This window comes from Anomaloglossus baeobatrachus, chromosome 4 (genome assembly GCF_048569485.1).
Source record: "Anomaloglossus baeobatrachus isolate aAnoBae1 chromosome 4, aAnoBae1.hap1, whole genome shotgun sequence".
In the NCBI taxonomy this organism is placed as follows: domain Eukaryota; kingdom Metazoa; phylum Chordata; class Amphibia; order Anura; family Aromobatidae; genus Anomaloglossus; species Anomaloglossus baeobatrachus.
This window is the reverse complement of record NC_134356.1, coordinates 566,545,160-566,569,437: the sequence shown is the minus strand read 5'-3', so window position 1 is coordinate 566,569,437 and position 24,278 is coordinate 566,545,160. Positions and strand designations below refer to the sequence as shown.

General features: G+C 42.7%; 1 protein-coding gene across 1 annotated transcript in view; it reads left to right on the top strand.

Annotated features, from left to right (window-relative positions):
• The window catches only part of IGDCC4 (immunoglobulin superfamily DCC subclass member 4), a 215,593-nt gene that overhangs the window by 133,263 nt on the left and 58,052 nt on the right, over positions 1 to 24,278 (top strand). The window contains exons 3-9 of the mRNA XM_075346033.1: positions 635 to 776; positions 7,327 to 7,460; positions 10,491 to 10,625; positions 12,389 to 12,544; positions 14,622 to 15,032; positions 15,130 to 15,294; positions 21,465 to 21,602. Coding sequence (XP_075202148.1) covers positions 635 to 776; positions 7,327 to 7,460; positions 10,491 to 10,625; positions 12,389 to 12,544; positions 14,622 to 15,032; positions 15,130 to 15,294; positions 21,465 to 21,602 — 1,281 coding nt within the window. The remainder of the gene's footprint in view (positions 1 to 634; positions 777 to 7,326; positions 7,461 to 10,490; positions 10,626 to 12,388; positions 12,545 to 14,621; positions 15,033 to 15,129; positions 15,295 to 21,464; positions 21,603 to 24,278) is intronic.

Here is a 24,278-nt window from a genome sequence, read left to right as displayed (position 1 = left end):
ACTGGCTGGTGACTGATTCATGCAGGTTTAGATTAATACCCTTTTTTCTTAAAAAAATGGCTGGACCATACAGTATAAGCAGTCTTTGCCTTTGCCTTTTGCGTCATCCCTATTTCCCTATAGATTGTACGCTGCTGCGTTCAGGACCCTCACTTTTCTAGTGCTCTGTAATGTCTGATATTGTCTGTACATACGTCGTCTGAAATGTAAAGTGCTGCGGAATATGTTCTCACTATAGAAATAAAACTATTATATTATGATGATCACATGATATTTATGGATTATACCGTTTGTGCCCTTAAATCAGTAGATAATTTAAAATATTACATTATCTGATTGCACCAAAATAGAAATAATCACAAGTAGATTTCAGTTCTTGAGTTGCCATTTTCTGTAAAGTTAGAAATAGATGCCAACCTTCTCTATTGGCAACTCATAAGGCCGCCATATTTCCATTCCTAAATGCGTCATTTACACCCAACTTGTGTGTCACCCAAATCAGAGCGGTAATTGTCACCATTTGCCACCAGTCATTCCCAGATACAGGATTGACTGTATCTTCCGGAGGGTTTGATAATGCAGATATTAGTGTACTTTTCCATACATTTAGTTGTATTATTCTGTGTCTATGAAGGGCTGCCTCCTTTTCACCTGCACCCTGAACCTCAGGTTGTATTAGAGAACACGCTGGCAAGATTTGAGTGCGGCATCAACGGGTCCCCAACACCGCAAATCACGTGGCAAAAAGACCAGGTTCCTATACCTTCTAGTAACAGGTGAGTGATCAGTATTAATACTTACCAATGATAGCAATCAGTGGGGAAAACTGAATAATGGGAACCTGTCAGGTGCAATATGCACCCAGAACCACGAGCAGTTCTGGGTGCATATTGCTAATCCCTGCCTAACTGTCCCTGTATACCCTAGCATTGATAAAGGGATCTTTAGAAAAAATATTTCTAAAGATCTTTTATCATATGCTAATGAGGCCAGCGACTAGTCACAAGGGTGTTATTTCCCCAGACTTAGCTTGGCAGCATGCCCACAGGGGTGTGCTAACATACTATTCAATGCAGCATCACCAGCGGTGACGCAAGCACTTGTGTCCGCTGTGAACGTTGATCTGAATGCTGGGCACTTCCGGTCATGCGCAGTTTGAAGCCGGGTGTACGCATCCTGGCTTCAAAGAGGTCTACTGTACATGACTGGAAGTGCTGGGGCATTCAGATCAACGTTCACAGCGGACACAGGGACGCGCATCATCACTGATGATGCTGCATTGAATAGCAAGTTAGTACGCCCCCTGTGGGCATACTGCCATGCTTAGAGAGCGGACTAGTTGGGGAAATAATGCTCTTATGACTAGTCTCTGTGCTCATTAGCATAAGATAAAAGATCTTTAGAAATACTTTAACTTAAGATCTCTTTATCTATGCTAGCGAATTCAGGGACAGTTAGGCAGGGATTATCAATATACACCCAGAACTGCTCGTGGTTCTGTGTGCATATTGGACCTGACAGGTTCCCTTTAAGATTGGCTTTCTACATTGTTTACATCCTGCTGCAGCTCATAACAGCTGATCGGTGGCAGCGCCAGATGTCAGACCCTAACCGGTCTGATATTGATGAACTATCCTAAGAATACAGTAGGTCACCAGTATAAAATCAGTGGACAACCCCATTAAAATTATAACTAAGTGTTTAGTATTAATAGCCATGATGACATGGATTGGTGCATGAATGCAAAAAACAATCGCAGTGGTCCTGAGGCTACAGTGATATTTCATATTATTTCTCTGTTCTTTCAGCTGCTGAGCTGTAACTTGATAGAAGACTGTATTTTCCACTGACTTGGCACATTGTTGTCACACAGAGTTTTGCACAACTTCACCGACTGTCATGGTGGTGTCGGGTTCTGTTCATATTCCAAATTCTAACACTCCACCTGATGATTTCTCTGGTGTCTGGGATCAACACATGTAGACGCAGGCATCGACTTGCTGTGTGCTGATTAATAGGCAGGCTAGCAAGAGTTAATCTCTGCTAGTCTGCTTGTTAGTCTCCTGTGATCACATGTGGTGGTGGGGAAGCCAATCACATCTGCTCCCCTCCTATTTATGCTGGATTAAATCTTCTAGCCATGCCAGCTATAGGTTATCCTGTGTTGGTCTGAGCTTTGGTGTCCCAGACTCTCTGGTGAAAATGTTGCTTTTGCTTGGAAGGGTTGAGGAGTTTCCGCCTGCTGTCTTGTTGCTTTTTTTTGAGCTCTTGTTTTCCTCCTAGTCTCTTATTGTCTTATACATTTATGTGTGCATGCTGAGTAACAAAGTTTTGGTTTCCCCTGTCTGTCTATTTATTTGATTTCACCACACAATTCTTTTCCCTTGGGGAGGGGGAGAGGGAATAAGATCACAACTGGTCAGGAGAATGGCTAGGAAGGAGACTCAGGCCTCTCCACCACTAGAAGTATCCCTGAGGTTAGGGCTAGCATAGGGCCCCCTAGCTTGAGAGTCAGCTTAGGAGCCCTGATTTCCCATTATCCCGCAGTCATCTTCACAATTGTCTGGTTACAATGGACTGCTAGATGTACTTTGAATATATGGCATAAGTAATTGTGGTAACTGTGGTACATGGTGAAGCTGGTAGGATGCTATAAGTGAAGGATTATAGACTTCATTGTAGGGACGAATGTGCTTGTTGTGCCTGATGGAACAGTGGGTAATGATACAGGGTGTTACTGAATATGCAAGAATAGTGCATTGTAGTCCTAAAAATATAGAAAGATAATATAATAATAATAATAAAAAAATCTCCAGCGCTTCCAGCGCTGCTGCATGGAGGTGACCGGAGCAGCAGAAGACACAGCCGCTCCGGTCACCTCCACATAGCAAATGAAGACAGCCGGCGATCAGCTGAGCTGTCACTGAGGTTACCCGCTGTCACTGGATCCAGCGGTGGATGCAGCGGTGGCCGCGGGTAACCTCAGTGACAGCTCAGCTGATCGCGCTACTCACCGCTGCTCCTCTCACCTCCACGCAGCAACTGAGGTGAGTAGCGCGATCAGCTGAGCTGTCACTGAGGTTACCCGCGGCCACCGCTGCATCCACCGCTGGATCCAGTGACAGCGGGTAACCTCAGTGACAGCTCAGCTGATCGCCGGCTGTCTTCATTTGCTATGTGGAGGTGACCGGAGCGGCTGTGTCTTCTGCTGCTCCGGTCACCTCCATGCAGCAGCGCTGGAAGCGACGCTGGAGCATCCTGGATTACGCCGGACATGGAGGGCTTTTTGGGGCTGATTAAAGTGGTGAACCAGGGTATATGTTTGTGTTTTTTATTTATAATAAAGGATTTTTTCGGGCGTGTGTGTTTATTTACTATAATTTACAGATTAATCATGGAGGGTGTCTCATAGACGCCTGACATGATTAATCTAGGACTTATTGGCAGCTATGGGCTGCCAATAACTCCTTATTACCCCGATTTGCCAACGCACCAGGGCAAATCGGGAAGAGCCGGGTACAGTCCCAGAACTGTCGCATCTAATGTATGTGGCAATTCTGGGCGGCTGTTGGCTGATATTGTTAGGCTGGGGGGCTCCCCATAACGTGGAGCTCCCCATCCTGAGAATACCAGCCTTCAGCCGTATGGCTTTATGTGGCTGGTTTTAAAATTGGGGGGGACCGCACGCCGTTTTTTTTTAATTATTTAATTATTTATTTCACTGCACAGTATAGACACGCCCACCGGCTGCTGTGATTGGGTGCAGTGTGACACCTGTCACTCAGCGTGGGGGCTTGTCTCACTGTAACCAATCATAGGCGCCGGTGGGCGGGGAAAGCAGGGAATAGGAGATTGTTTAATGGGCGGCCGGCTTTTTCAAAACAGTAAAAGCCGCCGGAGCAGTGTGAATGCCGTGCAGAGCCGGGCTGGGGATCGGAGATCGGTGAGTATATGAGAGAGGGGGTAAGAGGGATAGACTGACATGGACAGAGAGAGAGGGACAGAGATAGTGACGGACTGACAGAGATTAGTGAATGACAGACATTGTGAGGCGCTTCAGAATGCAGCTTTTCAGCTGCGCTCTGAAGCAGACCTTTTTTAAGCTGCGGTGCAGAGCGCACACCTGCGCACATAGCCTCAGACATCAAAATCGTATGAGGGATGTCACACATTTCAATTGACTAGGTTCATACAACAAAACGTCCAATGTATGAGGAATAAACGACGTGTATGCGATCACCGTATTTTCGTTCAATCTTGATTGCACGTAGGTGTCACACGCAAATACGTCACGAACGATGCAGGATGTGCGTCACTTACAACTTGACCCCGACGACGGATTGAAAGATTTATTGAAGCGTGTAAAGCGGGCATTAGACATTCGATCCTCAAAAAAAAAACTTGGACATGTGAACAGTTTCACAGACTATAAGGCTAGAACTACATGGCGGCTTTCGCCACGACAGCTATCAGGTGGCCAAAGATTGCTAGGTGCTGCTTGTCTGATATGATCTTGTCATAGGCAGAGCCACTGTGTAGTCCTAGCCTAGCTGAGAAACATGGATAGAATATGTAGGCGACGCACAGACCTGTTCAAGGCCTTAGTTACAGGACTGAAGTGTATATTCTAGGAAGGACTGTATGCATTCTTACAAATTCACACCTCTTTCAGTGTCACAAAAAGTTTTTTTACAAACATTGTCATGGTGGCATCAGGCTTTGTGGAGTTTATAGATTCTGGCACTCTGTCTGCTAACTGATGTCTGTGATCAGCGCAGGCAGACTCAGATGACGACCCACAGAAGTATAGTTCATGTGCAGGCTAGCAAGAGTTAATCTCTGCTGGACTGCTTGTTAGTCTCCTTTGATCACATGTTGTTTAAGAGCCAGCCACATCTGCTCCATTCATATATATGCTGGCTGGAAACTTCCTTTAATGCCAGCTATAGCTCCTCTGTACTGGTCTGGGGAGGTGTTGTGATCCAGACCTACTTGTGGTTGTAGTACTTCATTGCTGTGAGCAGTTATGGGGATAACCCTTGTTGTCCTTTTGTTGCTGCCTTACTTCTCTTGTTTTTCTCTTTAGTTTCTTACTGTTTGTTCCTGTGAGTTTGCAGTGTGTCTGAGTTTTGTTTTTTCCCTGTCTGTCTTTATCTGTGTTGCCATCACACTCCTGACCTTTCCTTCCTGGAGGGTGGTGGTGGTGGAGGGGACAGTTTAGTTCTGGTCAGGTGAATAGTAAAGCACGGGACTCAGTCATCTCCACCATCAGGGGTAATCTGGAGTTTAGGGATAGCCTGGGGTCCTCTAGCGTGAGGACTGCAGTAACATCATGACATTCAGATGAGGAAAGTACAGACTAGCTGCTGATCTCTTGACCCAAAAACCCGCTTCATATACGGTATGTCTAAGCAGCTGCTAGTTTGAGTCTAGAGACCCATGGCTGGTCTGTATTCAAAATATGAAGTTTATTCGCCTAAAAGTGACCTTACTGTGTATTGCTGACAGGTCTGGGTATGTGTGTTGTATAGCTGTGTGGTGATTGCGTCATATAACGCAGACACATTTATGCAGTGTATATTAGAAGATGCTTCCAGCTATAAACTTTATATTATTTAATTCTGGGGCACTTTGGTCTATATTATATTAGTGCTTCCCTTTTATTGGTGCCCTTTTCCGATTGTTGTAATTCAGTTGTTGGATAAGAGCCGAAGCATGGCTGCCAAAATTCTGTTACTTATATATGAAGGGGAACGGGGCGCTAGGGCTTTGTATAAGCATAACTAATGGACCGCCAACCCCTAATAAAATAGTAAAAGTGTCATGGAGTCTGAGGTGCGGGGATTGTTCAGTACACTTGACTGGAGGGATATACATTACTGGAAGGGGTGTATAATGTATTACCGGGTTGGATGGCATGGATTACTATTGGAAGATTGGCACAATACATTACCGGCGATTGTCATAATGCTTTCCTGGAAGGATGGCACAGTGTTCGCTTGGAATGATGACACATTGTATTACTGGCTTTTGGCACAGTTCATTATCAGTTGGATAGCCAAGTGAGTTACTGGAAGCGTCGCTTGTCCTTAACTGTATTGATGTTACAGTCTGTGGGCCCGATTCATTGTTGCATTTGTGCCTTTTTCTGGCTTGTTTTTGGTGATTTTTCCCTTTTTTTCATTTGCACTTAATTATTCTTTTAATTCGTGCTATTTATAAAGTCTGTTTTATATGTGTTCACCTGCTTTTTTATGTTTGCCATTGTGGGTAGAGTTCAGGGGTCCTCATACTTTCTTCTGTTTCATCTTTTGCGACTTTTTGAAAAGTCACACAATTTGTCAAAAATGTACTCTATTTAGCCCTGGAGAGATTTTAAAGGGGTGCTTCACTACTCTGCAATAGTGACCACATCTCTGTAACCTTTTTGGTGACCTTTTTAGCGCCAAAATTTGTGCGTTTCACAAAATTGCACCAAATCATCTGATGTACTTAAAGAGGTGGTTCACTTCTCTGCAATAGTGGTCACATCTCTGAATAACTGATATGGGAGGCTTTTTCTAAATACCTTGTTTAGTAAATTCTGCATCTGAGCAGCGCTATTGTGGTCAGCTCATCCCCATGAAGTGACTCCCCTGGCTCTGTGATTTCTAGGAACCGGTGATGTCACATCAACTTCCAGTTGACCTGACATCACTGAGCCTGGCCCCAGTCTTCCTGAATGACTGGGCTGTGGGCAGTGTTTCACCGCTCGTCACAGCCCAGCATCGCTTCTGCTTGCGGCACTCTGCAGTGAAGGAGAGAGCGCACGACATGCTGGGCTGTGATGCTGATCTATGATGAGCGGTGAAACGCCGCCCACAGCCCAGTCACTCAGGGAGACTGCGGTCAGACTCGCTGATTTCAGGTCAACAAAAAGTTGACGTGATATCACCGGATCCCAAAGATCATGGAGCCCGGGGGGAGGTCACTTCATGGGGATGGGAGGACCGCAGTAGCGCCGCTCAGAGGAAGAATTGGCTGAACAAGGTATTTAGAAAAACCTTCCCTATCAGTGTCACAGAGTAGTGATCCACCTCTTTAAGTACGCCAGATGATTTGGTGCAATTTTGTGAAACGCACAACTTTTTGCGCTAAAAAGGTCACCAGAAAGGTTATAGACAAAAATAAAGATAATTTTTGACTTAGGAAAACATTCATGAACCATGCACAATTTTGAAGAATCTGACACAACAGTATTAGAAGTAAACTAGAAGAGATCTCCACTGATGGCGTATATTCCTGTTTCTGGAGACCTCTGCTCAGACGCTCTGTGTTATATTTCAGGATCATCATCCTTCCTTCTGGTGTCCTGCAGATCATTGGAGTGCAGCAGGAAGATGAAGGGTTATATCGCTGTGTGGCGGCCAACACACTGACCATTAGATACAGCAACGAAGCTCAACTTTCTGTACAAAAAGGTTAGTTCTTGCTTCTTGTACTATTGTAAAAAAACAAACTTCAGAATTGTGTGCAGTGTTAGGGCCTGGTCACACATTGCAGATTTGTCTCTTTTCTTTTTTGCGCAGATTTGTCACAATTTCCTTATGCCAGCAAGAAAAATGCTAACCCTGGAGTCTCATGGACCTGTTGCTTATTTTGACTTGCAGATTTCGTACAGATTTAAGGCTATGTGCCCACGGGAGATCGTACCTGTGGACTTTTCTGCAGGTATTTCCGCAGGTTCATGCAGCAACTTCCCGGAATCCGCAGCTATCCATTGATGCTTTATTTCTGCGGAATTATTGCGGTAAACCTGCACAAACATTGCGGATTTTGTGTGGAATTCCTGCGGAATTTACCACCATGTATCTCCATAGTGGAAAGGCAGGAATTCTGCAGATAATTCCGCATGAATTAACATGCAGTTACGTGCGGCTGCGGGAAATCCACAGCATTTTCCGCAGCCGCAAATACTGCAGCATTGATACAGCACTCCCCAAATCCCATAGGATAACATGGGGAGTGTCTGTATTTGCGCAAATCTGCAGATTTATGTGGAAAATCTAGAAAATCCGCAGGTTTTCCACAGCAAAATCCACGAGTATTTTCTCCCGTGGGCATATAGCCTAAATCTGCACAATATCAATTCTTTCAGCGGTTTTGCTGCAGTTTTCACTCATGGTAATGAGTGGGAAAAATCCATAGTAAAAACACATGTAAAATTGCATAAAAAACGCACTGAAAACACAGCAAAAACTTGTGTTTTTCTTGCCAAGAGATGCAGAAATGGTGCACACATTTCTCCACCAAATACTTAACACGCACATATACCATTAAGTATATGGGAAATAAGTGTTAAAGATTTAAGGCTTTATGCACAAAGTCCGTTTTTGTATGCGTTTATTGACAAATCTGCACCAACATCTGCATGCCTATCTTGAAGCCAGCAAAGTCTGAGATTTCTGAAGTTTTGTGCCCACATTGCTTATTGTTTTTCCTTGCAGATTTGGTGCAGAAAAAAATCTGCAGCATGGCAATTGTTGGTGTGTTTTTTCCCTGCGTTTTTAAGCCCTTGCAGCCATTGATTTAACAAAAAAAAATGCATGGCACCAAAAAATGCACCAAACCAAACCAGATTTTGGTGCGTTTTTCTGTCAGAAGGTGCAGATTTCATGCAGAAAATTTCTGCACCAAATCTGCAGTGTGTGCACATACTCTAAAGGGGCATTCACTAATGACCATGATTAACAGAATGATGTAACTACAGTGTTAGTGCTATTTCTTACATGTGAGTGCAGATGTGAATGATTCTGCAGATGAGTAGGACTGAGCTACAATATCAGGCAATGTCAGACATGGCCACCATTAGTAGTTGCTGGAGCGCTTTGACTCCTTTCGTTTGCTAAATAATGGTTCTGAGGTCAGAGCCGCATAGATTAAACATGGTGGCCTATCCTAAGTATACACTGCCAGGGTTTAAGAAGTACTTTGCACACTACGACATCGCAGGTGCGTTGTCGGTGGGGTCAAATCGAAAGTCACGCACATCCGACGTCGCTGTCGACATCGGAGTATGTGAATCCTTTTTACTACGATTAACGAGTGCAAAAGCGTCGAAATCGTATGATCGGTGTAGCGTCGGTCATTTCCATAATTTCGGAAGGACCGATGTTACGATGTTGTTCCTCGTTCCTGCGGCAGCACACATCGCTGTGTGTGTGAAGCCGCAGGAGCGAGGAACATCGCCTTACCTGCGTCCCGGCTGCAATAAGGAATGAAGGAGGTGGGCGGGATGTTACGTCCCGCTCATTTCCGCCCCTTCACTGCTATTGGCCGCCTGCCGTGTGATGTCGCTGTGACGCCACACTACCCGCCCCCTTAGGAAGGAGGCGGTTCGCCGGCCAGAGCGACGTCGCAGGGCAGGTAAGTGCATGTAAAGCTGCCATAGCGATAATTTTCGCTACGCAGCTATCACAAGATATCGCAGCTGCGACGGGGGCGGGGACTATCGCACTCGGCATCGCTACCATCGGCTTGCGATGTTGTAGTGTGCAAAATACCCCTAAGTCCTACTAAACCCCCTTAAATCTATTTCATTAACTTTGCACATATTGTATGTATGGTATTTACATCGTATGCTATCACTATCAATAGGATAGAGGATAGTTTGCTGATCATTGGGGGATCCAACTGCTAGGACCCCTAATGATCCTGAAAATTAGACTGCACAGCTCAGCTGTATCCGGGACATGGGGTTCTTCAGCTTCTGGAGTCCATTGTCAGGATTGCTGGGATTCCCAGTAGTTGGAACCCCAACAATGAGCAAGTTGTTCTTCATCCCAAGGATTACTCTATGATAGGCAATAACTTGTGATTTTGGTAAAAATCCCTTTATTCCCTTTTTAAATGAGAAGTTGTGTAACTTTCTAAACCTGTAGATGACTAGTCCCGCTCCCAGTCGAGAAGTGGATACAATTGTATCCAGTTTTCTAAATAGCTGCATTCCAGACGGATACATTGTAGAAAGTTAGGCTGGAGATTTGTACAGCTGTTCAGGATTATTTGTATAACACGTATACACATTACATGACTTATATCCAGCTCTACACTTGGAAATAACTTCCAGAGACAGTCTTAAATAACAGTTTACTGGAGTAAATTCATTACGAAGCTGTTTGGGTTCTCCTAACATCAGAAAATGAAGTCTGTGCATGTCGTGAGCAGGTGTAAATTTGTGCTGCTTTCTACATTTTTTTTTGTGCCTTTATTGATACATTTATCAGACTTGTTCTGTCTAATCCCTGCCGCTTATTCACACACTTTTTATACCACTTTTGAAATATGAAGGGCAAAAATCTAAATTGTAGAGCAAAAATGTTAAGCCGCAAAATTAGTAAATTCTAGAAAACCGTTTGTAGATTACGGTATTTCCCCCATTGTGAGGATATGAATATGTGTATAATCTTGGACAACCCATTTAAGCTTGTCTTGTGTACTGCCTGGTCTAGATTGGAAACCATTACCTGATGAGCTTACAATTATCAGAGCCCCGCAGAACCTGACGGTGGCGGTGGGTCAGAGTGCCGTCATGGAGTGTATAGCTGAAGGGAATGTCACACCGGTCATCTCCTGGTCTCGTCAAGGTAAGCAATGATCTTTAGAAGCACCACATTTTTAGGATTGTCACTGGCCAGTCTCTCAATATTTTGCACCATTAGTAGCTGGGAAAATATTCATAATCCTGACGTACCAAGGAATCCTGAAATAGCTAATTATATGATTGAATACCGTCATGCCCGTATATATATTGTATATGTGATATTATATAAGCTTTTTGTGTCATCTGATATGTGCCTTGCTCCCGATTCTGTGCAGTGAGTTGAATATTTCTAATGTATACATTTCTGTGCTTTCCTATACAGTAAAACAAACAGTATGCAGACATATATTTGCCAGACGGAGGCCGAAAGAATCCACTGTTGGTCTCCGTCTGGTGGCATTACAGTGTATGTCAGGAAAAGCTCCCGACATGTAATGTTGACTACGTGCACAAATGCAGGGAGGACCTAACCCTACATATATGATGTTTATGCCTCTATCTATATATTCTCCGTCAGGGGTCGTTCCTATATCAGAATCTCTGTTGGAGCCTCCATCGCAGGTTCTCACATATTTGACAGGAAAACAATGCACAACACTCAGCATGGGATGTTATGACATGGCAGAATTAAACGGACACCATTATAGGTGAATGTTGGCCACTGTTGGTGACCCAGGCATTGTGGTATAGTTTTCATTTATGATACAAATGTGAACAGTCTAAGGCCGGCGTTACACGGGACGATATATCGTGCGATCACACAAGCGATCACATCCGCCACCGTCGTTTGTGCGTCACGGGCAATTCATTGCCCGTATCGCACAAAGTCAGTAACCGCCGTCACACGTACTTACCTCCCGCACGACCTCACTGTGGGCGGCGAACATCTTCTTCCTGAAGGGGTAGGGACGTTCGACGTCACAGCGACGTCACACAGCGGCCGCCCAATAGAAGTGGAAGGGCGGAAATGAGCGGGATGTAACATCCCGCCCACCTCCTTCCTTCCTCATTGCCGGTGGGACACAGGTAAGCTGTGTTCATCGTTCCCGGGGTGTCAAACGGAGCGATGTCTGCTGCCTCGGGAACAATCAGCAACCGGCGCGCTGAAAGAGGAACGACATTTTGAAAATGAGCGACGTGTCAATGAGTAACGATAAGGTGAGGATTTTTGCTCGTTCACAGTCGCTCGTAGCTGTCACACGCTACGATATCTCTAGTGATGCCGGATGTGCGTCACAGAATCCGTGACCCCGACGACATATCGCCTGATATATCGTAGCGTGTGACGCCGCCCTTAGGCCCTATGCGCACTAGAAAAAGGATTTTTCTCAAGAAATTTCTCAAGAAATTTCTTGAGTCTGAAAGATTAGTGCACTTGCGTTAAAAAAACGCACCAATAAGGCATGCGTTTTTACCGCGTTTTTGATGCGTTTTTCCCGCAGGTTGGTCCCTGCGTTTTTTTACCATTATCTATGGCAAAAAACGCAGGTACCTGCAGAAAAGTAGTGACATGCACATTCTTTTTCTCAAGAAATTCTGCAGAAAGAATTTTCTTGAGAAAAAGACGCAGTGTGCACACAACTATTTTTTTTTCCATAGGTTTTGCTGGGGAATGTCTGCAGAAAGGTTACAACCATTTTCTCAAGAAATTTCTGCAGCAAAAACGTGGGTAAAAACGCAGTGTGCGCACAGGGCCTTAGAGGCAAGGATCATATCCTAACATTGCTCCTATAGTTTTACCTTTGTATTGTGAATTGTGACTCATTATTTCATAATCTTATGTAAAATAACCTATTTGTTGTGTAGATGGAAAACCAATCTCCTTCGATATCATCCTACTGGGAGAGGGCAGTCTTCTGATTCAGCAGGTTCAGGCCCATCATGCTGGAGTTTACGTGTGCAGAGCTAAGAATCCACAAAGTCAGCACTTTGTCACCATTTCAGCCCATCTCCACGTCCTTGGTAATGGAAAAATGCATCTTAAACGCTAATCAGAAAACATCAACTGGTTACCAAATGGATCCTAAGACAGACACTAATAGCAGAATGGGGTGTTCTGATCCTGTTCCATTATGGTCTGAAGCATCTAACCTTTATTACAGAGATAGCATTGTTAAAGGGTTGTATTTATCGGCTATTCACCAAAGACAAGTGCATCTCAATAAATTAGAATATGCTAAAAAATGTTAATTCATTTCAGTAATTCAATACAAAAATGGAAATGCATATATAATATAGAGTCATTGCACACAGAGTGATCTTTTTCAAATGTTTATTTCTGTTAATGTTGATGATTATGGCTTACAGCCAATGAAAACCCAAAAGTCATTGTCTCAGAAAATTAGAATAATTAACACAAAACACCTGTAAAGGCTTCCTAAGCGTTTAAAATGGTCCCTTAGTCTGGTTCAGTAGGCTACACAATCATGGGGAAAACTGCTGACATGACAGATGTCCAGCAGGCAGTCATTGACACACTCCACAAGGATGGAAAGCTACAAAAGATCATTGCTAACGAAGCTGGCTGTTCATAGAGTGTTGTATCCAAGCATATTAATGGAAAGTTGAGTGGAAGGAAAAAGTGTGGTAGAAAAAGGTGCACAAGCCTTTCCCTTTTTGTATTGAATTAGTGAAATAAATTAACTTTTGGAGGATATTCTAATTTATTGAGATGCACTTGTAGGTATGAAGGCTTTGATTCATCCGCTGTCGTTTTGGCCACCAGTCTTGATGAACAGTGCACTAGAGTAAGATGCGTTTGGCTCAGACTGCAGTACATTTTATTCCTAATTGCTCATATTTCAACATCAAAAACTCACCAAAATCTCAACGTGGGAACATAGCCTAAAAGGGTTTTCACCCCTTTTCCAAGTGTCCAGAAGGAAGGGCTGGCCGCTCCTGTTGCTTCTGCTTGGATGAGACTGGAAGTGATGACATCCTCATGGTATACTCACCTGAACCAATTAATTATCTTACTAATTAAGCCACCAATAACTGTTAGGTTAGGTCACTGATAGGCAGAAGATCACCCAGAGGAAGTGATGACATCCTGTTCATCAATCACCCAAACTTTTATAACTATCCCTTCGCTCTGGCCACCTTAAAAGGAACCTGTCACCAGGTTTTTCCCTTATAAGCTGTGGCCACCACCAGTGAGCTCTTATATACAGGTTTCCAGAATACTGTATATAAGAGCCCAGGCCGCTCTATAGAACTTAAAAAAGACCTTTATTATACCCAGCTAGGGGGTGGTCCGGTTCGATGGGTGTCACTGCTCTCGGTCCAGCGCTTCCTCCATCTTGTACAGTCGCTGTCCTCCTTCCCAGCCCCATGTGGATGACACCTCGTATGTCATCCGCAGAGAGTCCACCATTGCGCTCCTGCTCATGATAACTTTGATCTGCTCTGCTGAGGGCACAGCAAAGTACTGTAATATGCAGGCACGAAGAATGGTCAAAGACTGACCGTGCATGCACACTAAAGTACTTTGACCTGCCATCAGCCGGGCAGAGAGAAGTACGCCTGCTCAGGAGCGCAGTGGAGGCCTGTGTGGATGATGTAGGATGTGTCATCCACACAGGGCTGGAAGGAGGATGTCGACTGCACAATATGGAGGAGGTGCCGGACCGGAGAACAGTGACACCAATCGGACCAACCACCCCTTAGGTGAGTATAATAAAGGTCTTTTTTACGTTATACAGAGCAGCCTGGGCTCTTATATACAGTTTTCTAGAATTCTGTATATAAGAGCTTACGGGTGGTGACCACAGCTCATAAGGGAAAAATATGGTGACAGGTTCCCTTTAAAAAAATAGTGGGGAGGGGAGTTGGGATTCGAGGAGATACATTAGCTGTAATTTTGTAGTTTAACATAATCATAATGTATGTATTATATGATTATTGATTATATGTTTTTGTTATTAAAATCTAATAAAAAGAAGGTTAAAAAAAATAAATAAATAGTGGTGTAAAACCCCTTTTAATGCATTTATTTGTCTTATTATATTATTTTCTCTTTTTTTGTATATGTGGTTTTTAGTGCCTCCAGTTATAACTCAACCTCCAGAGACCATCACACGGGCACGAGCAGGGACCGCCCGCTTTGTTTGCAGAGCTGAAGGTGATCCAGAACCTACCATCTCTTGGTTAAAAAATGGAGAGGCACTTTTCACCAATGGCAGAGTAAGGATACAGCCAAGGGGCAGCCTGGTCATCGCACAGGTCGCTCTCGAGGATACTGGTTATTACCAGTGTGTGGCTGAGAATATTTTGGGAAGCATCTGTGCTGTTGCAAAGCTCCATGTTACAGTCCAGGAAGGCCTGCCAGGTCCACCACAAGCCTTGAAATCCCAGGCTGTGACCAGCAAGACGATATCTGTCTCTTGGGATAAACCAGAGAGCAACTGGGAGAGGGTCGTGGGCTTCTCTCTTCATTATGCCAAGACTGGTGGTACGTATGTTTTGGAATGTTGCCCCCTCCGTATGTTACACATAATGCAGACGGGCGCTTGTCTATCACCATAAAATCTTGTGTTTATACTTTTCAGGTTCCAATAATGAAGAATATCAGTTTGCAGTTAATAACAACACTACAGACTTCACCATAAGATACCTGGAACCGGGGACCAGTTACACCTTCTACATTGTAGCCTATTCCCAGCAAGGAGCCAGTCGTGCTTCAGAGCCTCTCGTAGTGCAGACGTTGGATGATGGTATGGAGTCATTTACTGATCAGAACAGACAGGACGGAGCGTCCAACACAAATGTGAACAAGTCTTGCTACTTATCTGACTGCTCTATGACGTTTGTTAACCATTTTTTGTTCAGTTTGGTGAAGCCTGACCAATGTATGAGCACAAACAAACATGAGTGTAGAGAAAAGGAGATCATGATCTATCTGTTATCCTTGAAAACATTTAACTGGCAGGGCAAATTTACTACTGAACTAGTGGTATGGCTGTATAGAGCTTTGTGCAACAATAAAAATGATACCTGTGTTAAAGTAATCCGATGTACCAGCGCTGAGAAATAGAACTTTGAAGCCACATGCAAATTAGCCTGGAAAAGCCCTGAGGGCGGGCAGCATACATTGACACGCTGTCACAGGTGTGTCACAGGTAACAGACAGTCATGTGGTTTATGGCTATGGAAGGTCACAGTGTTTCGCTGCGCAAAATACTCCCTGACTTTCCATTGTTTCTCCTGTCAGTATTCATTGGTATAGGTAGCTTTCCTGCTGGGTTTTCATATCTTCCTCTTTAGGACCAAGCAGGAGCTTGCCTTCGACTCAGCTGCTGATTGTCAGTATTCCCCTTGTGGTGAAATACTTCCATCTTCCCTGGACTTGTGCTGGTGATATTATTCAGTTCATTATAGCTCTGGTTGCAAGCAGGTGGCTTGTACTCATCTGAGGGGTCGTTGCTGAAGCATTGCTGAACTTCTACCTAAGTCATCTGTGGATAAGCAGTTCATGCTTTTTCCCCCTGTGTATCCTCCTTGTGTCTTCCTTTAGCGTTTAGTGGGTTTGATGAAGAGCTCAGCCCACCTGTTCCTTATTTAGGGTCCAGCAATAGGGATACCTAGGGTCAGGTATCCGGCTGCGGAACCTATCTAGGATGGTGAGGGACTCCAGGCTCCAGCAGTAGGTTTGGTCAAGGGTCATCATCTCCCCCTTGTCTAGACGCAGGGGTTCCCTTCCCTTACCTTTCGCTGCTCGCTTGGTACTACCCCATACCTAGCGTGACATACGCCCCCAATGCACTTTTAGGCTACTTTTTGTGTGACTTTAAAGCTCAATTTCTCAGCACTGGCATATTGGATTACTAAAAAATAGGTATCATTTCTATTCTTATACTAGGACATATACAACCATAACACTGGTTTCACTTGTAAAATCATCCTGATTAATTCCCTTTAAAATAATTACTAAACCTCTATGAATAGCTCATAATTTTTTCTCGTGAATATTGATACATCTGGAGTATTTAAGAGCTATGTATAAGAGGATGTATAAAGGGACATTGATCTCTATGGCTCTCTACTAAGTCATGCACTTGCGTGCTGTTGCACAGTGCTCCATGTGGCACACCATGTAGTCATGCCATAGTGTAGAATGTCTCTTTAATGTGGCATCCGATAAAGCATGATGTAATGATTCTGTTGGATTAATATAGGAATCCAACATATAGAAAACTCCTTATGAAATGAACGGTCAAATACACAGAACAAGAATGCAATACTAACTTATAGTGCAGGAGACTTAAAGGGGTGGTCCCATCTCCAAGATCCTATCCCAATATGTAGTCTGTGTAATAATAATAATATTAGACAATATAGTACCTCCAATTAGGAATGTAATGTAGTTGTCCTGATGTAGCCATGTCTCTTACCTCATGTGCAGGGCATTACAGCTTAGGTATCCATGGTTATGACCACTCATATAGTGCCAATTAGTTCGTTGCTCATGTTCGTAACCATGGATACCTAAGCTGCAATGCCATGCACATGAGGTAACAGACATAGGTATATCAGGACATCTATACTACACTTCTAATTGGAGGTATTTGCTAATATTATTATTATACCTACTACATATTACGATAGGTCTTTGAAATGGGAATACCCCATTAAGGCCTTGTGCACACATTGAGTATTTGGTGAGTTTTTTACCTCAGTATTTGTTCCACTTCTAGTTTTGGCTGACAATCAGACCTAAAGTATAATATAAAAATGTGCACCACTTCTGTATTTTCTATCCACTCCTGGTTTTGGCTACAAATACTGAGGTAAAAAAAAACCCTCACCAAATACTTAATGTGTGCAATTAACAGTCAATTTGTTGAATAAGACATAAAGGCCACATACACACCTTCAGTATTTGGTGAGCTTTTATACCTCAGTATTTGTAGCCAAAAACAGGAGTGGAAAAATCAAAGGAAAAGTATAAGGCTGCGACCGCACTTTGCTTTTTTTCATGTGTTCCCGCAGCGTTTTCAACTGCAGCGTTTTAATGCCAAAAGGCATGCGTTTTGATTTTCAAGCCAAGTCTATGGGAAATAGGGATTTCTTGTGCGCACAATGCAGTTAAAAACGCAGCGTTTTAGTTGCAGAAAATTTGGCAAAAACTCAGCATTTAAAAAAGCAGCATGTCAATTGTTTTTGCTATTTTGGCAGCGTTTTGCTAACATTGAAGTCAATGAGAAGTTGCAAAACGCAATCTACTTCAAAAATCTAGCATTTAACATGCTTTTTTGATGCAGAAAACATGCTTTTTGGACCAATTACGGTAAATGCATGTGTTTTTGACAAAATATTAATGGCATGATATGTCCCTTTACACACACACATAGTCCGACAAATTTATGAAAATAAATAAATAAATGTAATTTTTTGCATAAATATTAGCACACAGTTATCATTTAAATAAAATAAGCCATTTTATGTATAATTTTAATCTTGATATTTATCATATTTTTCCTTTTTTTTTTATAGTGTTTGTATGTTTAAACTTTATTTAGCAGTGTATTTATAGTCAAAACGCATCTAATTTTAAGCAGTGAAAAAGCATGTAAAACGCTGTAAAATGCAAGCGTATTTATAGCGTTTTTGTGGTCAAAACAAAATTTGACAAAGACAATTTCTGTCAGAGGATGCAGTTAGAACTGCAACAAACTCAACGCAAAGTGCGCACATAGCCTAAGGCCGGAGTCACACTTGCTAGTGACTCGCACGAGTCTCGCATCGGCATTACCCGGCACAGCCACACACTCTCCTGATAGGAGCGGGTCGGCTGCATGTATTTCTAGGCAGCTGGAACGCTCCTGTCCGGAGATTGTGCTGCCATGTCGGGTGATGCCGATGCGAGTCGCTCACAAGTGTGACTCCGGCCTAATAAAAACACGAGCACCACTTCTGTTTTTATCACCCACTCCTGGTTTTGGCTACAAATACTGAGGTAAAAAACTCACCAAATACTCAATGTGTGCACGTGGCCTTGTTTTTCCTTATTGTTTTTATCTTAGGCTACGTGCACATGTTGAGTATTTGGTGAGTTTTTTACCTCAGTATTTATAAGTTAAAACCAGGAGTGGGTAAAAAATAGAGAAGTGGTGCCCGTGTTACTTTTCCTCAGAGTGTTCCCTCCAGATTTTGGCTTACATATACTGAGGTAAAAAACTCACCAAATACTCAAGGTGTGCACATGGCTATAATGAATAAAGAGATTACATTCTTTATAAAGCTTATAGGTGTTGTCCTAGATTATAACGTCATCCAGTCCATCAGCCCAATGAAGACCTTGCAGCGCCCCTCAATATTTTGTACATAGATCCATTGACTCCTTCATCTAAATGAGTGCCTGGTACTGCAGCTCGTCCAAGTCACTATCAATGATACAGACGTGGAGAACCCATTCATCACTGTATAGTGAAAACTTATAAAACGTTCTGATATACTTTGGGCCCAAATTCATCATTTGTGGGTTTTTTAAGCCACTTTTCTTTTTTGTGTTCATTGATGTTTTTTCCACCAAATTATTAAAAAATGGCGCAGATGGTTCATGAATTTTGAACAAAAGCGAAACGGCAAATTTTGGGGTAAAAAATGATGTTGCAAAATGGGCTTTAATTATTTTTTTTTTTCTTTTGAAAAAGTTGCAAATGATGTACCAGCCAAAAAAGAGCTGGAAACACCAAACAGTGCCCACAATGTCAAACATGAAACAAACACCAAGCAAACACATAAAATAGATTGAAAAGGATCAAATTAAGGCCTAAGTCACACAGCGAGAAAAACGGTGCGAGTGGAATGCGATAAAAAATCGCATTCCACTCGGACCAATATTAGCCTGTGTGACAGCGCACATGAGCAATTATTTTCTCAGCCCTAATCGGACCGAGAAAATAATCGCAGCATGCTGCGACTGTAATACGAGACTCTTTCTCCTGCACCCATTCAAGTGTATGGGGCGAGAGAAAAATCGCACTGCACTCGCGGTACATAGGAGTAATGCGAGTACAGAGCGAGAATCGCAATAGCCGTCTACGGAGGAGAGAGGGAGAGAAATCCCTCTCCTCCGTACCGACCCGCTCGTACAGTCGGACCTCAGTCGCAGGGTCACTCGCATGACACTTGGCTCCTGCTGTGCTGCCAGCGTGAACTAGTGTCATGCGAGGATCGCAGTAGTGCCCCGTGTGGCCCCGGCCTAATAGAAGAATTTGGTCTAAAACAAAAATAGGCAAAAAAACACAAAAATATAAAAAAAAGGATCAAATACAATAATGAATGGTCCGTCTGTAGATGTCCTTCCTCACTTCCTCACTTCTAGCAGCCAAAAATGTCTAAGGCTAGGGCCCCACTTTGCGTTTCCACCTGCGTTTTAGATGCTTTTTAGGTCCGTTTTGAGAAGTACCTTTTTCATGCCAAAAGGCATGCGTTTTGATTTGCCAGCAAAGTCTATGGAAAAAGTGGATTTCCTGACCCCACTTTGCGTTTCTAAATCTGCATTTAATTTGCATATTTTGTGGCAAAAACCATGCGTTCAAAGAAGCAGCATATCAATTGTTTTTGCCATTTTGGGTGCGTTTTGCTAACATTGAAGTCAATGAGAAATGGCAAAAAACAAGATTCCTGCAAATTCCAGCGTTTAACCTGCTTTTTCAGTGCAGAAAACATGAGTTTTGGACATCAAAATAATGATTTCATATGTCCCTTTACACACACACATAGTCCGACAATTAAAAATAAGAAATGTATTAAATTATTGCTATTTTTCCATTAAATATCATATTACCGCTATAATTTCATTAAAATAATTTATTTCCATAATTTTTCACAAAAAAATAGATTTGTTTCTTTTTTCTCTTTTTTCATTGAGTTTGACTATTTAAACTTTATTTAGCAGTGTCTTGATGTTCTAAACGCATCTATCAAAACGCAGGTGGAAAAGCAGGTAAAAAGCGCTGAAAGCGCATCTAAAACGCGGTAAATACGCATGCGTTTTCAGCGCTAAATTTCTGAAAAAGGCAACTTTGGTCAAATCAATTAAGCCCAAAACGTGCTTTCTGAACTGCAAATAGGAGAACGCAAAGTGGGGCCCTAGCCTAATTCTAGCAGAGAAATTGACACAATAATAAAAAAGACACAAATATTTATTATTCTTTGATGGATTGATACATTTTACCGACAGTGATACATTGTTCAGAGATCATTATCCAGATTGTGGCTACACTTATAGTATGTTCACACACTGCATCTTTTCTTAACCCCGAAGATGCAGCGTTTTTGACCCCAAAAAATGCACCACCGGCAAAAATGCAAAAAAACCCCATGTGTTTTTACCGCCTTTTGCTAAATACTTTTTTTTAAGTCAAATCTATTGACTGGAAGGGCTCAAAAACGCTGGAAAGACGCAAAAAGAATTGACATGCTGCATCTTCAAAAACGCAGCCAAAAAAAGATGCACTGTGCGGACAGCAACATAGAAAATCTCATAGACTTTGCCGGGGGAAGGAAATGCATGTATTTAGGTGCATCTTTGAGACACCAAAAATGCAGTAAAAGATGCAGAGTGTGAACATAGCCTTATACCCATGTCTCGGCTCCGCGCTGGGCTGGGTATATGTGGGACTCAGCCTCTGGGTATGAACAGGAGGGATCTCATTCACTGACAATAAACCTGAAACAAAACTTGTACTGGGAAGTTTTATAATTTTTCATTTTACAATGATTAAGTTTTATTTACACAAGACTGTAAATCCCAAAAATTGGAGTGTCGCAGTAAAAAGCCTTGTATAACGACATGTGCAAATACACCATAAATTACTAATTTAATAGGGGTCATTAATGTTTTCTGCATCTCATGAATCTGTGTTTATCACTCCAGTTCCCGGAGCTGCTCCCATGCTGGCCCTGAGCAGCGACGCTCCAGAGGATCTCCATGTGAAATGGCTCCCCCTACTGCTCGAGATGCGCAATGGCCAAATCACAAAGTATCGCATTGAATATTGCACCCAGAGAGATGGTATGTATCCGAAATGATATGTGTTTATAAGTTATTATAAAAAGATATGTACCACCGTCATACTGTGACATGGAATAAGTTTCATGGCATACAAGGACAAATAACTACATAAATAGTTGCTAACCTTGTTTTGCAAAGCTTCGCTTCCTCCACAGAGATCACATCTTTGTAGAAAATATATTTGAATAGAAGACCTGTCCCAGTGCAAAGTTATGTGAACCCTTTATTTAGTTCAAACTCTTGGAATATTATTTTACATTCTAAATAATTTTAGTATTACACGGTGGCCATACAAATTCATAGGCATCGAGGTCATATATAATTACGTCAAGTCGTCCACCAGAGCTGGAGCCTCTTTTTATAGCGGCTCTACACTTCACTCAATGCAGAGATGCTGGGCGAAACGCTTTGTTTGGTCAAGTTAAAAAATTAAATCGTTACTATCAAAGGAATGGTGGTGGTATAGTCATTTAGATTAATCAAAAGCTTTAGGGCTCATGAGCACGTTGCGTCCTGACCAGTGCAGAAATTAATGCACCCTCTGGCAGACTTGACGCTGCGTTTTGACAAAAAGAATGCATCCAAAAGGCATGTATTTTGGATGCATTTTGCATGCAGTTTACATGCGTTTTGGATGCATTTTTGTCAGTGCAGTCCCCCGGCAATTCAGCTCTGCTACATGCCCGCTGACAGCAGACACAGACAGAGCTGGGCGATGAAAATGAACTCGGATGAACTTCACCCGACTTCATTGTCATCCCGCAGCTCTGTCTCTGTGTGCTGTCATGAACTCAGATGAACCTCGGAGGTCAGGAGTCCGCAGCAGTGACGTCAGAGCTTCACCCGAGTTCACTGACATCGGGCGGCTCTGTCTCTGTGTCGCAGCCTGATTTGCGGTCACACGTGAAGGACTCACCGGTGACCACAAATTCCCTGAGTGACTGAAGTGAGCAGCGCGATCAGCGGTGCCGTCACTCAGGTGAACTGCGGTCACAGCTGAAGTCCTCCACCTGAGAGCGATGGCTGCGGGTAACCTGAGTGACGTCATCGCTGATCGCGCGGCACACTTCATTGAGCTGACAGAGAGCGGTCGTGGTCTGTGGCCGCTCGCTGTCAGCTTCATGTAGCAGAGCTGAAAGCGTCGTGGGACCTCATGTGGATTATGTCGGACTTTACGTTCTCCGTGTGTTATTACGTATAACGCACAGAGAACACGCATGTGCCACAAACACTGCACACGGGGAGCAAACCACCCCTTTAATACGTCCGTGAAAAAACGGTTCGTTTTTTTCACGTGCGTATCAAGGGGGCCTAAGGGGAGTCTGTTAGCACAAAATGACTGTTCAAACTACGCACCTACTTATTTTCCATTTAATTCCTCTTTTCTCTGGCTCTTGTCAACTTTTTGTAATTTTTTTTCTGCTCTCACCACTTCTAAGGAGTGGGTATGATCAGGGCATGTTATGAAAAAAAAGTTTATGAATTGGAACTAATTGCAAAAAAGGTACAAATTCATTTAGACCAAATGTATAAATTGCAACTTTTTGCAACAAAGTCATTTTTATGAAGTTGTATCAAATGGTTAAAACCAGTTCTAGATAGAAGTTGTATATAAAGAGGAGCCCCATTTATTAACCCCTTCACCCCCGGCCACTAAAACACCCTAATGACCGGGCCATTTTTTGCAATTCTGACCAGTGTCACTTTGACAGGTTATAACTCTGGAACGCTTCAACGGATCCTGGCGATTCTGAGATTGTTTTTTCGTGACATATTGTACTTCATGTCAGTGGTAAATTTAGGCCGATATTTTTTGCGTTTATTTGTGAAAATTTAGGAAATTTGGCGAAAATTTTGAAAATTTCGCAATTTTCAAACTTTGAAAATTTATGCCCATAAATCTGAGAAATATGTCACACAAAATAGTTACTAAATAACATTTCCCACTTGTCTACTTTACATCAGCGCAATTTTCGAAACAAATTTTTTTTTCGTTAGGAAGTTAGAAGGGGTCAAAGTTCATCAGCAATTTCTCATTTTTCCAACAAAATTTAGAAAATAATTTTTTTTAGGGACCACATCACATTTGAGGTGACTTTGAGAGACCGAGGTGACAGAAAATACCCAAAAGTGACCCCATTCTAAAAACTGCACCCCTCACTCTGCTCAAAACCACATCCAAAAAGTTTATTAACCCTTTAGGTGCTTCACAGGAACCAAAGCAATGTGGAAGGAAAAAATGAAAATTTTACTTTTTAACACAAAAATGTTACTTTAGCCATAAAATTTTCATTTTCACAAGGGAGAAAAGAGAAAGTGCACCCTACAATTTATTGTGCATTTTCTCCTGAGTACGCCGATACCCCATATGTGGTAAAAATCAATTGTTTGGGTGCACAGCGGAGCTCGGAAGGGAAGGAGCGCCATTTGAATTTTTGAACGCAAAATTAGCTGCACTCATTAGCGGACGCCATGTCGGGTTTGAAGACCCCCTGAGGTGCCTAAACAATGGAGCTCCCCCACAAGTGACCCCATTTTGGAAACTAGAGCCCTCAAATATTTTTTCTAGATGTTTGATGAGCACTTTGAACACCTGGGGGCTTCACAGAAGTTTATAACGTTGAGCCGTGAAAAGAAAAAAATTTTTTTTTACCACAAAACTGTTGCTTCAACTAG